Source organism: Protopterus annectens, chromosome 15.part0, assembly GCF_019279795.1.
Source record: "Protopterus annectens isolate FY-2018-M chromosome 15.part0, PAN1.0, whole genome shotgun sequence".
NCBI classification, from domain to species: Eukaryota; Metazoa; Chordata; order Ceratodontiformes; family Protopteridae; genus Protopterus; species Protopterus annectens.
Genome location: NC_056749.1, coordinates 636,659,392 through 636,673,139, shown reverse-complemented (window position 1 = coordinate 636,673,139; position 13,748 = coordinate 636,659,392). Strand labels below are relative to the sequence as shown.

General features: G+C 41.6%; 1 protein-coding gene across 3 annotated transcripts in view; it reads right to left on the bottom strand.

Moving 5' to 3' along the window:
• Positions 1–13,748, bottom strand: part of LOC122789967 (kelch-like protein 13) — a 419,724-nt gene that overhangs the window by 159,357 nt on the left and 246,619 nt on the right. For all 3 annotated transcript variants that reach the window (XM_044057468.1, XM_044057467.1, XM_044057469.1), the window contains exon 5: positions 7,135–7,930. In XM_044057468.1, the coding sequence (XP_043913403.1) occupies positions 7,135–7,930 (796 nt within the window). The remainder of the gene's footprint in view (positions 1–7,134; positions 7,931–13,748) is intronic.

Here is a 13,748-nt window from a genome sequence, read left to right as displayed (position 1 = left end):
AGACCCTGGGAGAAGTAGATAAGACAAAGGGCAGTGCAGCGAATTGGTAATGCAAAAAACCTGCCTTGAAGTGAAGGTATCTTCTGCATGATTCCCTTATTGGGATTTGCAGGTATGCCTCAAGTCCAGAGTCACTAACCAAGCATTCCTGCCCGGCATAGGCAGTAACTATTGTAAAGTCAGCATTTTGAATTTTGGAATGTCCAGGAATGTGCTCAAAATCAATAAGTCCAGTATTGGACACCAGGCATGGTCTTTTCTGGGTACCAGGAAAACTCGAATAAAAACCTTGTCCTTTTTCCTTTTCTGGTACTGGTTGAATAGCTCCCATAGCCATGAGGAACATAACTTTCTGTGCCTCCGCCCACTGATATTGTGGCAGACCTGGCCAACCATTTGGAATTGGCAAAGTATGGAAATGAAATCTGTATCCCTGGGATACTATGCTTAATACCCACTTGTCCTGGGTAATTAACTGCCAAATTTGAGCATGAAGTGCTAGTTTTCCTACCAAGGGGGCTGCCAAAAGATAAGTGCTTGGTGAAGGTAGAGGGAAGTCACTGAGACTGCTTACTGTAGTGTTGTGCTTTGTTCCCTCCAGATTTGGAGGTGGAGGCACCCCATTGCTTTAACCTGTAAGAACCCTGTGATTGATATCTGGAGCCTTTTGAGCGCCTGGATTTGCCTTGAGTGGCTCTGTTGGACACAGGAAAGGACCACTTTTTAGTAGGCCAGTGCCTACTGAACCTGGGTGGCTGCACTTGCAAACAATATTTTACAGTTTGCATAGATTTAGCTTTGTCTTCCATTTTCTTTAAAACCTCTTCTGCCTTATTACCAGAGTATCATGCTGCAAGGGAGCATCCAACAATTTAGCTTTAACATGATCAGAAAGATTTTGCTCCTTGAGCCAGGCATGCCTTCTAATCACAGATCCAGTAACTGCGGCCATGCAAGAGGCCTCCAAGGAATCAAAACCATGTTGCAAAGTATGCTTTCCAACCTATTCTGCTGAATGCAATAATTCCTGTAATTCTTTGTTTTCCACACAATCAGAAATCAACATCATTTTCTGTTTCAATAAGCCCATAGCATACTGTTGATATTTAAGCATATGAAACTGGCAGTTTAAGGCCCTAATTGCCAAGGTTGCAGACATATAAACCTTCTTTCCCCATCTATCCAGCACCTTAGAATCTCTATCAGAGGGGGTAGGATTTCTGGCTGTATAGGCCTTTACAACCTTGGGACCCTGTGAAATAGTCTCAGGACCAGCAGCAGGATTTTTGAACAGAAATTTGTGGGAGTCAGTAACCCTGTAATATCGGTCTGGCTTACTAGGAGACGGAGGTAGGGAATGAGGAGCCATGCTCGATTCCAAAAACACAATCAACAATGTCTAATACAGGAGGGTATTGCCAAAGGCCTATGCTGAGGAAGAAGGAAATCCCCAAGCCTCTTGATTCAGAGAAGTCCTGACTCTCCCAGTGAAAATGTTCCCTTAAAGTATGCAAAGTTTCTCCAAAAGAGTAATCCTCAGGAGGAGATGCATATGGGATGGATTCTTCTGCATCAGAATCCTCATAGGGTGGAATAAAAAATTCCTGATCAGAAGAAATGGAAACCTGATCTGAAGATTGATAATCAGTGCCTTGCCTAGGCCTCTTAGCAGGGGTGGGGGGTGGGTAGAAACCACTGATCAAAGTAATTAAGTCGTCAGCCATTTTGATCATCTGTTTTTTAGGCATAGGGGCCTGAGCACGTGGCTCATGCTTCAGTTTTTTAGACAGAGGATGTTTTTGATCTTGTTTTTGAGGATGGTGTCGGTTTAATATAAAAATGTTGAGGCCTGAAAACACCCTCAGAAGCCGGTGCCTGCTCAGCAGCTCCAGACCCATCCAAGGGAAGACACATCCGTGGATTCAATGCTCAGAATCTCGCGGCACACCGGACTCCGAATGGGTCTCTGTAGAGGCCTGCGACTCAAAAGTAGCGGGTATCAGGGGCTGCGAAAGCGCCTCACTGAGTACCGGCAAACCGGCGAATGGCTTAGGAGAAGCTTTGCCAGTTTTGGACCTAGACTGTCTGTCAGTCTTTTTCTTTGCACTTTTTATGAACTCCGGTAGGCAGATTGTTAACCAACGACATTTCAGGATAATTAAATCTTGATCCAAAATATTTAGAAGCAAAAATATACCGATGCTTAATAGTAAGTTGGCTAAATCTAGCACAAAACCGACAGCAAGGCACGTTATGATCTGGGCCTAGGAAAGGAATACAGTACAAATGAAAATCCTTACGAGGTATTTGCTTCCCACAAGTAATGCAATTATTAACTTTTACTGACATCAGTAAGGAGCAAGAAAAAGTTTCCCCAACGGGGTACTTAGCTTTAGTTTGAAGACTTCGGTTCTGAAACTTGAATGTGAAAATTTCAGGAGTCGGCCGACTGGCACTTGCAAGCTGCTTCTGCTTTGGGCACCGCGTGGCAAGAAAGACTGAATAAAATGGCGTCGGCTGCATGTTTTATACCAGGCGACCTGACGTCATGGAAGAGGAGACAGCAACTGATGCAGGACCCAAGACTTTGTTATTCATGCCGACTGAGGGCAACCTGCCAGCAGATTACCCCAAATGTAATGACTGCAACAGTGAAACATGAAGATAATCATCTATCTGTTCCCTGGACTTCTGTATGCCTCATCAAATTTTAACTAATCAATGGGCCTCTCAGCTAGCCAAACTGGAGAAATTTCAATAAAATTGCAAAGTTTGCAAGTAAACACATTAATTAAACATGTGCACTTTAGTCCCTTAACTGGCTGGAGCTACCCAACTTATTAACCTACGCTCACATGAAGTCTACTGACAACATCCTCTATAACCCTAGCAGATGACCTGCCCCCTCCCAAGGAGGTGCATTCACTAAACCAGCACTTAAGTGCTTACTCAAAAATCTAAAAATCATAATTGTGACTTTCAATACTCTGTAAACATTACCCAACTGTGGAACTTTCAGTCTTCCCAACAATAAAAAAATCTCATCTAAAATTTAATTGAAAATGTACTAGTCAACAAAATGGTCCTATACCTCTAACATCCCCATTATCAAGCCTCCTTTCTTATTCTAATTTTATCTTGTCTATATTTTAAAAACCCAGCAACATCATACCCATCAACAAAACAGTCCTATTATCCAACTACTCTCCCCTCCTTATGTGGCCAAATCCAAGTATCATAAAATCCTTACACTATCACTCCTGTTAAAGGTCTCAACTGAGTAACACTTTTGAATAAAATACATTTGTGTCTCATTGGTTACCTGTGTACTAAAATTTCCATGAGACTTAATATATAAACTGCAAAATAAAGCTGAATATTCTATAGGCGTATGGTTTAAGTGTGCTGTAAACAATTTACAGTGTACTGAATATGGTGATCGTATGCTACATTACGCACACAGAGTTGTACTAAATACCTTTATTGCTAGCTCATGTTAATGGCTTGTGCAAATGTATGTAAAGTGGAGCTCCCCCCCCCGCCCTCGACTGAAAAGGCACTTTTTATCCAGTCACATGTTCCTGGTAATCAAAGGCAAAAACAAATGATATCCAATTAGCATCCTTTGAATGTAAAACTGAACTTTATTTTGAACATGTTTACCAGGAAAATCTGACAGGGTACTGAACCCCTTTTCATTAGAGACCTGGGGAGGAAAGTTCCAGAGTTAATAATACACAACACTGTCTTAAAAACAGAAAAACACGAAACAGATTCATAAAACAAGTACATATATCTGTGGCACTCACTCATGGTATATTTACCTATTGAGCAATACAGAAGAATATTGACGTGGAGTAGCAAAATATAAAGGTGAAACCAGTTTCTAAGGAATAACAGTTATGTTGCAAGAAAGAGGGTTAGAAATGTATTTAAAAAGTGCAGTTAATTCCAGTACAGCTAGAGTGAGTTAATGGTGGATAGAATTATTTACAAAATAGTATGTACAGCTTATTTACACAGGAGATTTGATTAAATTTCTGTTAGCTCAGTGGAATAAAATGGGACTTTTTAAGGCTCACTGTTACTCCAACAGAAGCAAAGAGCTTAAGCTGGGACTCCATTCTGTGCACAAGATCTACCCAAGATGGAACAAAGAACCAGTCATCTAGATACAGAAAAGTCTTGTCCCCCAGTTTTAGGAGCAACTATGAATGTCGTCCAAGAGTGGCACAGCAACAGGCCTACTGTACTCTTTTAGGGATATGGGATAGCAGCAGAAGGTAAGCACCATTCTGCTGCATCACCTGTAGGCATCCATCAAATATGGGATCTTTAGAGGGAAAATCTAAGCGCTTTCATGTTTTGTTGCAGCTTTCCTCAATTTCTGTGGGGAGAAGCTCAAAGACAGACATTTCCAAAATGCAATTCATTTGAGGAATTAGAAGACTTCAACTAAGTGTCTGGCAGAGAAGCTACTGGAGATTCAGCCTACCACTGACTGCATTCCTGGAAAGGAATTTTTAACTATACTACACACTCCACAGCAAACCGCTCAAAATTTGAGACTGCAAAATAAGTATTGACAGACAGGAAAACAGCTGCAGTACACAGCAGATGCAGTCCAGTAAGGGGCTCAAGGGACAATGAAATAACCCTGAAACCAGCCTCAAATGCTGGAGTAGCAGATGCTTGAGTTACTGTTACTGAGAAAGTATGCGGTTAAAACACTGGTGTCAGTGCACACAATAAAAGTGGTGGTAGGACCGATTTCTAAAAATACAACATCTAAGAAAACTACCAAGGGGAATGAGTTCAGGAGCACCAATGCTGCTAGCCCAGTCTAGCTCTGATGAGAAAAAGTTAAGGGATAATGGATGGCAATGAAGCCAAGGGTCCCAGAGAGATAGGCATCACAAAGTTTCTGGTGGAAAAGAAACCTCTTCAGTGCCCTAAAATATGTGAAATAAAAAATGTTGATCCCCAGCCTTACGTTTACAGAGTCTCTTCATCCAGTCTGTCAGTCTATACAGCCACAAACTGGAAACCAGAGAGAGCCACTTGGCTGTATACATATACATGCAGTTACGAGAACTGAGAGAAGAAGTGCATGACATGTGGGTTCCTAAAGATCCTTTGCCAAGCGGTTAAAGCTAGACAATACCCCCCTTTGTTCTTCTTTACCAGTTATGCACCCATTTACAGACACATATTAAACTTCACATACAGCTATGTGACATACTACTATAAAGAACTTCAAAGAAAATGAAGTTACTTTACATAATAAGCAACCAGAGTTGTGCAACACTAATGCATACTAATATTTTAAATCCATTTAAAACAGCCATTCAATATTTGCAGATTATGTGAAGTCACTATTTGATGTTTTAGTTGTGACGATATCTCAAATATGCCTGCACTACTGGAGTAATGGCCAGTGGCTTGGGCTCCAACAATAAAGGTTTCTGCAAAAGTCATGTCACCCACTCTAGACACAACAACATGGTGCCTAACATTATTAGAGAGACTGAGTTACTATATTAAATTCACTGATGCCACATCCCATTACGATTGTACGCAAAGTTTTATGCTGACACAAAACAAAGAATGGTATACCATATTTTTCAGTGTTTTCCACAACATATCACTGTGTACATACTTAATGGATTTGAAAACTGTCTTTAGATTTTACTACTTTGAAACTATCTCTGAGACCTGTAAAGCAGAGTCAAGACAAACATAAAAGTCTCCTGTAAATTATACTGTACCAATCTAGAAGTCCACTGTTAGACCAGCAGTTATGTATGGGCCATGCAATGAATAAACCTTAAAATATGCATCATTCTTGGGTGATTCAAGTATTCAGTCATTACTTTGACTAAAACAACAGTGATCTCAAAAGCAATCTTTACACAGGAGGAATTTCAGATAGTTAAAGTACATACAGTGCATGTTACACTTCAGAAGTTTACTTCTAAAACAAACCACCTGTATTTACAGAATTCTCAAAGATTTTGTAGAGAAAGCAGTTGCAGAACTTACATTAACACTTGTGCATAAAACTGTGCAACACTTCAATCAATTCAGTTTTTTTAGTTTCTTCTTGATAGAAGAATGTCACCGATGAATGCTGTTTAATGCTGTCACATTCTACATGAAAATGTATGTAATCTTCACTAATCTCATTTTCCCCATGTTTCCAGTGTGAATGCCACACTCCATTTTTCTTTTTCAAACACTTTCAAAGACTACTATGATTATGAATAAAATTCTATTTAAAATGTCAAGTGAAAAGAAAAGTGCTGCTCGGGTCCCCTGCCCGAGAGGGGAGAAGGGGTTCTTCCCAGAGTAGTGATACATTTAATCTTCAGACACTTTCTTTAAAAATAAATTCAGGCAGACTGCTGGTGCGGTCATGTGAGTAGTCAATCACACATCAGATACTATTACAGCATTTAGAATTAAGTGTCAAAGCTAACAGAAGTTTTTACAATAGTTACACCTGCTGTAGGGTTTTCTTGTCTCAGATATGGAAATTTTCTACTGCGGTGGTGGTGCTGTGGTAGCGATGTCGCCTCACAGTAAGACATCCCCATTCAATTCTCAGCTAAAGCGTCTTCTGTCTGGAGACGTGCGTGAATGGGTGCACCTTCGTTGAAGGTTGTGCATCAGGGCTGGCAACTCGGCACGTAAAAATCTACTGCCAATCATTAGCGGACCGGAGTTCCGCTGTGGCGACCCCTAACCGGAAAAAGCCAAAAGACACAAGATATGGAAATTTTCCCAAAGTTATTTACACTTACTATTTAACTAATCACATCCCAAAGTAACACTACTGGAGAATGTGTAAATCATTTGTCAATCCCTCTCCACGAAACCATTTTCAGGTGCAGGTACTACTAAACACTTTTCCCCTGAAAAGGTCAAAGCAGACTATGAACCCTGGCAATTTCTTGACTCAAAACTCTGAAATAAGCAAGGATGGGTGTGTGCAGACATACAGCTAGCTACAAAAGTATGCAGATTCAGTCGACCACAGGTGCCTTAGCATTTACATACATTCTTTATGATTCCAGTTACAAGACGAAAAATCAGAAACAAAACCTGTTGTCATACACATTAAATATCACTTACCCAATTCCCCAGCAGCATTTCTACCACCAACTGCATAAAGATGTCCCTTGAGAGCACTTAGGTGGAAGAAAGTCCGTTTTTCGTTTAAAGATGCAACTTGCATCCACTTGTTGTAACGAGGATCAAATCTAAAAACCGTGTCTACTGCAGTTTTTCCTTTAGTGTCATAATTGCTCTGGCCACCAACTACATAAAGGAAATTTCCAATCACTGCTATGCCATGCTGGTATCTTGGTGCATCCATGGGAGCCAAAGATTTCCATCCGTGTGCCTTTTCATCATATAACCGTAGTTCTTTGCTGACAACTAACTGCTGTCTTAAAACTCCACCCAGAGTTACTAAATGTGAACTATCCGATCGAATTGCAGTTCTCTCTGACTGCATGACAGGCTGCATATATGGCATCATTTGGTAATTACTAGCTTCCAACAGCAGGTTAACACATGTGTTATCTGTTCTCATGAAATCCACTGTTTGGACATGGTTTATAAGATCCTGGGGAGTCATCAGTGGAAATCTGATATTCTTCATAAGTTTTGCAGCATACTCCATCCGTGCATCTTCATATCGTAGCCAGCGGCAGGCTGCTTTAAAAAGTTCTAGTTCACTGCTGTGCTTTATGCTATTGCTTGAAAGTACAAAGGCAAGTCGTTCAAAAGGAAGCTTCAAAAAGTCACCAGTGGTCAACAAGGCAGGAAAATTCTTAAGGATAAAGTTATTGACATACTTATCCACTTCTGTGAGATTGTAAGTATTTGCAATACGCCCAACCTCTACGCAATTTTCTAAAGAAACCTGTGAAACAGGAGAGATTAAAATAAGCCAACTATTTCTTGTATGAAGCAGCATGAATGTGCACAAGATTTCAAAAACATCTGGTCAGATTAACTGCTACATATATTACTATGCACCAAATAAACACAGTGGATGAAGAGAGATATATTTAGTCTAATGAAGAAACACTTCAAACATCAGAGGACAGGCACCAGTAAAATAACGGCAGAAAATACAGCAGAAAACAAAACATTATACCCCACCCTCAAAAAAAGTGTCAAGCACAAGATGCGACTTGTAAAAGCTAATCCCCATATACACCAACTGCACAGAACACAGACCAAACCACTATGAAACTATGCATCATTTTGATTTCTGCCCGATTTGTGTGCCAGTGCTGCAGACAGTACCAAGTGGATATCCCATGATCTGGGAAGAATATAGACTGACAAGAATATCACAATGACTGGAACAGTAAAGTAGGAAACTGTCAGACTCCCTTAACTTGTGCTACTTTTCATCCTACTGAATGCTATTCATTTTCAAGAAAACTAATTTACATAGACAAGTGCTTACAGAGACACAGCAGCAAAAAACCCTCTTTTTACTAATTATTTTTCTATTTATGACCATCTCCAACTCAGATGCATCCTGAGCTACACATTTCTGCCACAAGGGTGCAGGAGGCCCTAAAAGTAAGGCAGCTGGTTTTAGTGCTCTAGTGATATCAAACAGTCTAGATTCAGCAAGTTTAAATCTAGCTTACACTATTTAAGGCAGATGAATCAAAAATACAAACTACAGAGTAAAACAGTCACAGCAGCGAAAAACAGTATAAAACGAAGCAACAGCACATATCACACACACACATACACATATATATATGTGTGTGTGTGTGTGTGTATATATATATATATATATATATAGGTTCATAGGTGTGTACTAGGCTAACGGCCCTGGAGCCTATATAAGCCTAGCCCAAGAAGATACCCTAGCATCATACTTAGGGTTGCCACCTTTCATCGTGGCTAAAACCAGAGTAAAGCCACACCCCTCGTGTCACAAATAACCCCACCCATCCCACCGCTTCTCCCAGCCACATTCTGCCTATTTTGTAATGCCATGATGACATAACTCGGCAAGGAACGCCCTCTTTTTCCATTCTTGCTGACTGCTTTCGGCTGATTTACTGTGCTTTTTTGCATTAAAAAAAAAAAGCATAGTAAATCAGCCAGTTTACAAACTCAGTCTGTTTCCTTTTTGAAACAGAATACCAGAGTTTGTACAGTGTTTTCCGGACTACCAGAGAATCAGTTTGATTTCTGGATAGTCCGGAAAACAAATGGAGGGGTGGCAACCCTAGTCATGCTACCCAAAGTTAGTTCCCAGTGTCCCTGTCAAGAAAGGCCACTGAAGTGATCCCCGGGGTGAACTTCCTATTTCCCACCCACTCATCAAGATTTCTCTTAAAGAGGGCCAGTGAAGTGCTCTGCTTGACGTGAATGGGAAGTTTCTTCCAGAGTATGGGAAGTCTCTGGGTTAGGAACCTGTCCCTCCAGCATGTTGTTTATTATGGTAATGAGGTTAAGGCCCCTGGAGCATGTGGCACGGAGGGATTGGGATTTCTTTAGGTGCATCATATCTAGCAGCTCTAGGTCAGACATGGCTTTGTAGGTCAAGCAGAGATCGCCTCTAAGTAGGCGATAGAGAGTACAGCTGGAGTTTTTTTGAGTCCGTCTGTATACAGCATGTGTCTAAGGCCCAAGATCCTCTTAGTGATGTATTTTTGTGGCCTTTCTAGTTGTTGTAGGTGTCTAGTGAGGTACATACCAAATAGGGCATTGTATTCTATAACAGGTCTAATGAGGGATGAGTAGAGAGGGATTATGACCTTTCTTCCTGGATAAGAAACCTTTTGTAATGAGATGTGCCACATAGGACTTTGACTACACTGGCAATGTGGTTATCAAAGAAGAGGTTGCTGTCAACCTGTGTCCCCAAGTCTCTTATCACACCTTTGGTGTTTAGTGGACTACCACCTATGTGGTAGTTCATAGGCACCAAAGTTTTCCAAAAGGGAATGAGAATGCACTTTTTGGCATTGAGCTTAAGGCCATGGTTCTGGCACCAGTCACTGATGTCAGTGAGGCCTTTTTGTAGAATGTCTGCATCAGTTGGGGAATCAATAATGGCTCCCAGTTTGCAATCATCTGCAAACTTGGTCAGCCAGAGTACCTTTGTGTTGGCTTGAACTTCAGAGAAGTAGATGCCAAACAGGAAAGGACCTAGGACCGATCCTTGTGGGATACTACCACTTGTAACTGGTCGGTAGTCAGATTTTCAGCCCGCTACTTTCACAGTGTGGGTTCTATCAGTGAGCCAGTTGGCAACCCATCTTATTACATAGGGGTTTATGCCTAGTTTAGTGAGTCTATCGATGATTCCTGAGTGAGGGATGGTGTTGAAGGCCTTGACAAGATCTAGGTAGGCTGTGTGATCTACCTTGCCCTCATCCACAGCTCTGGTGTCAGACTCGAAGTTGCCCATCAGGTTGACCAGGCATGATCTACCTTTCATAAACCCATACTGCGTGGGGTTCAGAGTTTGGAGATTCCCTATGTCCTTATTTATAAGATCCATTGATGATGCTTCTCCATAGCCTTACATATCACTCTCGTCAAGCTAATGGGGTGGTAGATCCCAGGGTCTGTAGCTGCTCCTTTGTGGAGTGGGATGACCGCAGCAGTGCATTCGATAGGAACAAAGGCTGAAATGAGGCTGTGATTGAACAGGGTACTCAGGTGTGGTGCCAGTTCACTTTGTAATAAATATAGAACACGGCAAGGGATATTATCAGGTCCTATGGAAGCTGTATTTTTGGCTTTGGACAGTGGTGTTTTTACCTGTGTAGCCGTGATAATAGGCACTTGGCATTCCTCGGGTATTGTGATAGGCCCTTTAGGGGGTGAAAAGGGGGGTAAAAGTTTGCACTGAACCTGTCAGCCAATATGTTGGCAATATCAGTTGGTTCTGTATATGTACTGCCATTGTGCTGCAACTCACAGCAGATCTGAGTATTGCCTTGTAGATTCTTGACATAACTATAGAATGCCTTGTGGTTTTCTTTAGAATCTGCAGCAGTTTTGCTTTCAAATCTAGCTTTAGAGGATCTGATCATGGATCTCAGTTTTTTTGCTGAGGCTAACAAAGGAGTTTTTCCAGTGTCAGGACTTCACTCTTTTCTGCAACAGTTTTTTCCTTCTGTTGTAGAGTGTTTATGGTGGGGGACCACAAGAATGGCTTTCTTTTTTTTTGGAAGAGAGCATCTTGGTTCTGTTTGGTATGTTCCATGCACTTGTGTATGTGCTCATCCAGTGCATTGGTGTATGATTCAGCAGTCATACACCCATTTTCCATTTGCATGTGTGTCATGAAGTTAGCCACCTCTGTTTTTAGAAGCCCAAAATTGGCTTTGGAGAAGTTTTTTATGGTGGTTTCCTTTGGGAGTGGGGGTGGGATGTGGATATCCACGGTGATGAGCTTGTGGTCAAATCTGACCAGGGAGGAGTTGATTAGTGGTGTAGAGCAATGGTCATCCATGTTAGTAATGACCAGGTCAAGGATGTTTCTACCCCTGGTGGGGGTAAAATGACTTGGTCTAGGGCATTGGAATTAATAAATTCCACAAAAACATTGAGCAAGTGTATTGGTAGATGTGTAATTTTTCCAGTTAATGGAAGAGTAGTTAAAGTCTCCCAGTATATAGGTACTGGGTTGTACCCTAATATTTTCCAGTGTGTTTAGGAATGTGGAGTGGGAGTTTTGGGACATGGTGGGGGGGTCTATAGCAGGCTACAACCTGGACTGCAGTTTAACTCAGTGTTAGTTGTACCTGATGTATCTCTGATGCTTTATCTTGGGCTACTAGTCTGGAAGTATGCATATCCTTTTTGAACATGGAGACACAACCACCTTTAGTGCTTCGGTCCAGGTTTAGGGGCCAAAAGGTGTAGTATGAATTATAGCCTGGTAGTGCTGGGGTGCTCTCTGGAGCCTTGAATCAGGTCTCTGTCACTGCACAGATGTCGATGTTCTCCATTTTAAGGAGTGCTTCGAGTGAGTGCATTTTGAGATTTCGACTTCTAGTGCTGAGTAGCATAACCCTCAGATTTCGTTAGCTGTTATGGTGGTAATTTTGTCTTTAGGACACTGCCTAAAAAAGGCACTATGTGGGTGTTGCAGACTTGATGCAGATGGCTACCTGGTGGATTTGATTGGTCTTGATTAATCATGTGACTGGGAGAATAAGTAGCTAAATGTGAGCACTGAACTGATTTTTTTGTATTCTGATGAAGTCGTGATTACACTTTGACAAAAGCACTCAGTATTGTTTTTTATAATAAAGTTTCTTGTGGTTTTTCTTGGGGTCCTGTGTCAATGCCGTGCAATACTGAGGCAGTAGAAATTGCTCTTTTTTGTGCCACCACAATTAGAGAAAATGCAGTTGTTTAAAATCTTAATCATAACGATAGGTGTCCTTCCCTTCACTTTTGTAGTATTGCTTACTCTAGGGATCCCTTACCAAGGGCAGCATAACATGGGGCCAGTATACCACAGCCTTAGGATTACTAGTGTGCTGTACATCACACATACGCTCCCTGCTCACAGAGTAGGGCATAAGTGTGACATACGGACATACACACTTCAGAAGTGAAAAGCCCCAGGAGTCCAAGGAGTAAACGTGCATCCAGAAGGCAAAAAGGAGTAAAGAAAAAGGAGGAGGAGGGAAAAAGCAAATACTGAAACAGTGAAGGGAAGGACATCTACTGTTATGGTAAGATTTTACACAACTGTACTATGTCCTTCCATATCACATACTCCAGGGAGAGTACAAATGCTTAAGAAGAAAATTGAAAGGAGGAAGGTCAAGCACAGCCTTCAAGGAAACCGTGCAGGACAGCCCTGGCAAATCCAGCTCTAGCCCTGGAAACCACATCAAGCTTGTAAGATTTAGCATCTTCTGCGTGGAGACATGCGTGAATGGGCGTACCTTCGTTGAAGGTTGTGCATCAAGGCTGATAACTCGGCACGTAAAAATCAACTACCAATCATTAGCGGACCGGAGTTCAGCTGTGGCGACCTCTAACCGGGAAAAGCCAAAAGACACAACAACATGTACAACAACATGTACAGAAGTCCAAGCAGCTACTTCAAAGATGGAATGGGAATACAATGTTTTGAAAAAAAAAAAAGGCATCAGAGGAAGCCACAGCCCTGGAAGAATGAGTCTTAACAGAAGTAGAAAGGCTTCTTCCATGAACAGAGTGACAAAAATAAATGGTCTGGGAGAGCAAAGAAGAAATTGTTTGCTTAGGAACAGCCAAACATAGCGACCTAGGATGAAAGGAAAAGTACAGTTTTGTACCTACCATAAATGTAGATGTCCGATAGGTATGCATCTGCAGTCATAACATACGGGTTGTCCTGCCTCAGGCAGCCCTTCGGTCGGCCGGATTCCAAAGTCTGGGTCTGGCCTCGGCTGATGTCGCACTTTCCCCGACGTCATAGCTTCTGGGGTATAAAGGAATCAGCCGACGCCATTTTCCTCAGTGTTTCTTGCCCCAGATGCCAGGTGCCCTCTAGGAAGGCTAAATTTGGATAAATGTTGAATGTTCCAAACAGTAGCAAAATATATATATATAAACATATATACAAACAAACAAATACACCATAATAGATTCCCCCAGCTAGCTGAAAGAGGGGTAAGCACCCTAGGAATACCACAGAGGGGAAGGAGGGTGGGTAATCCTGACTGCAGATGCATACCTATCGGACATCT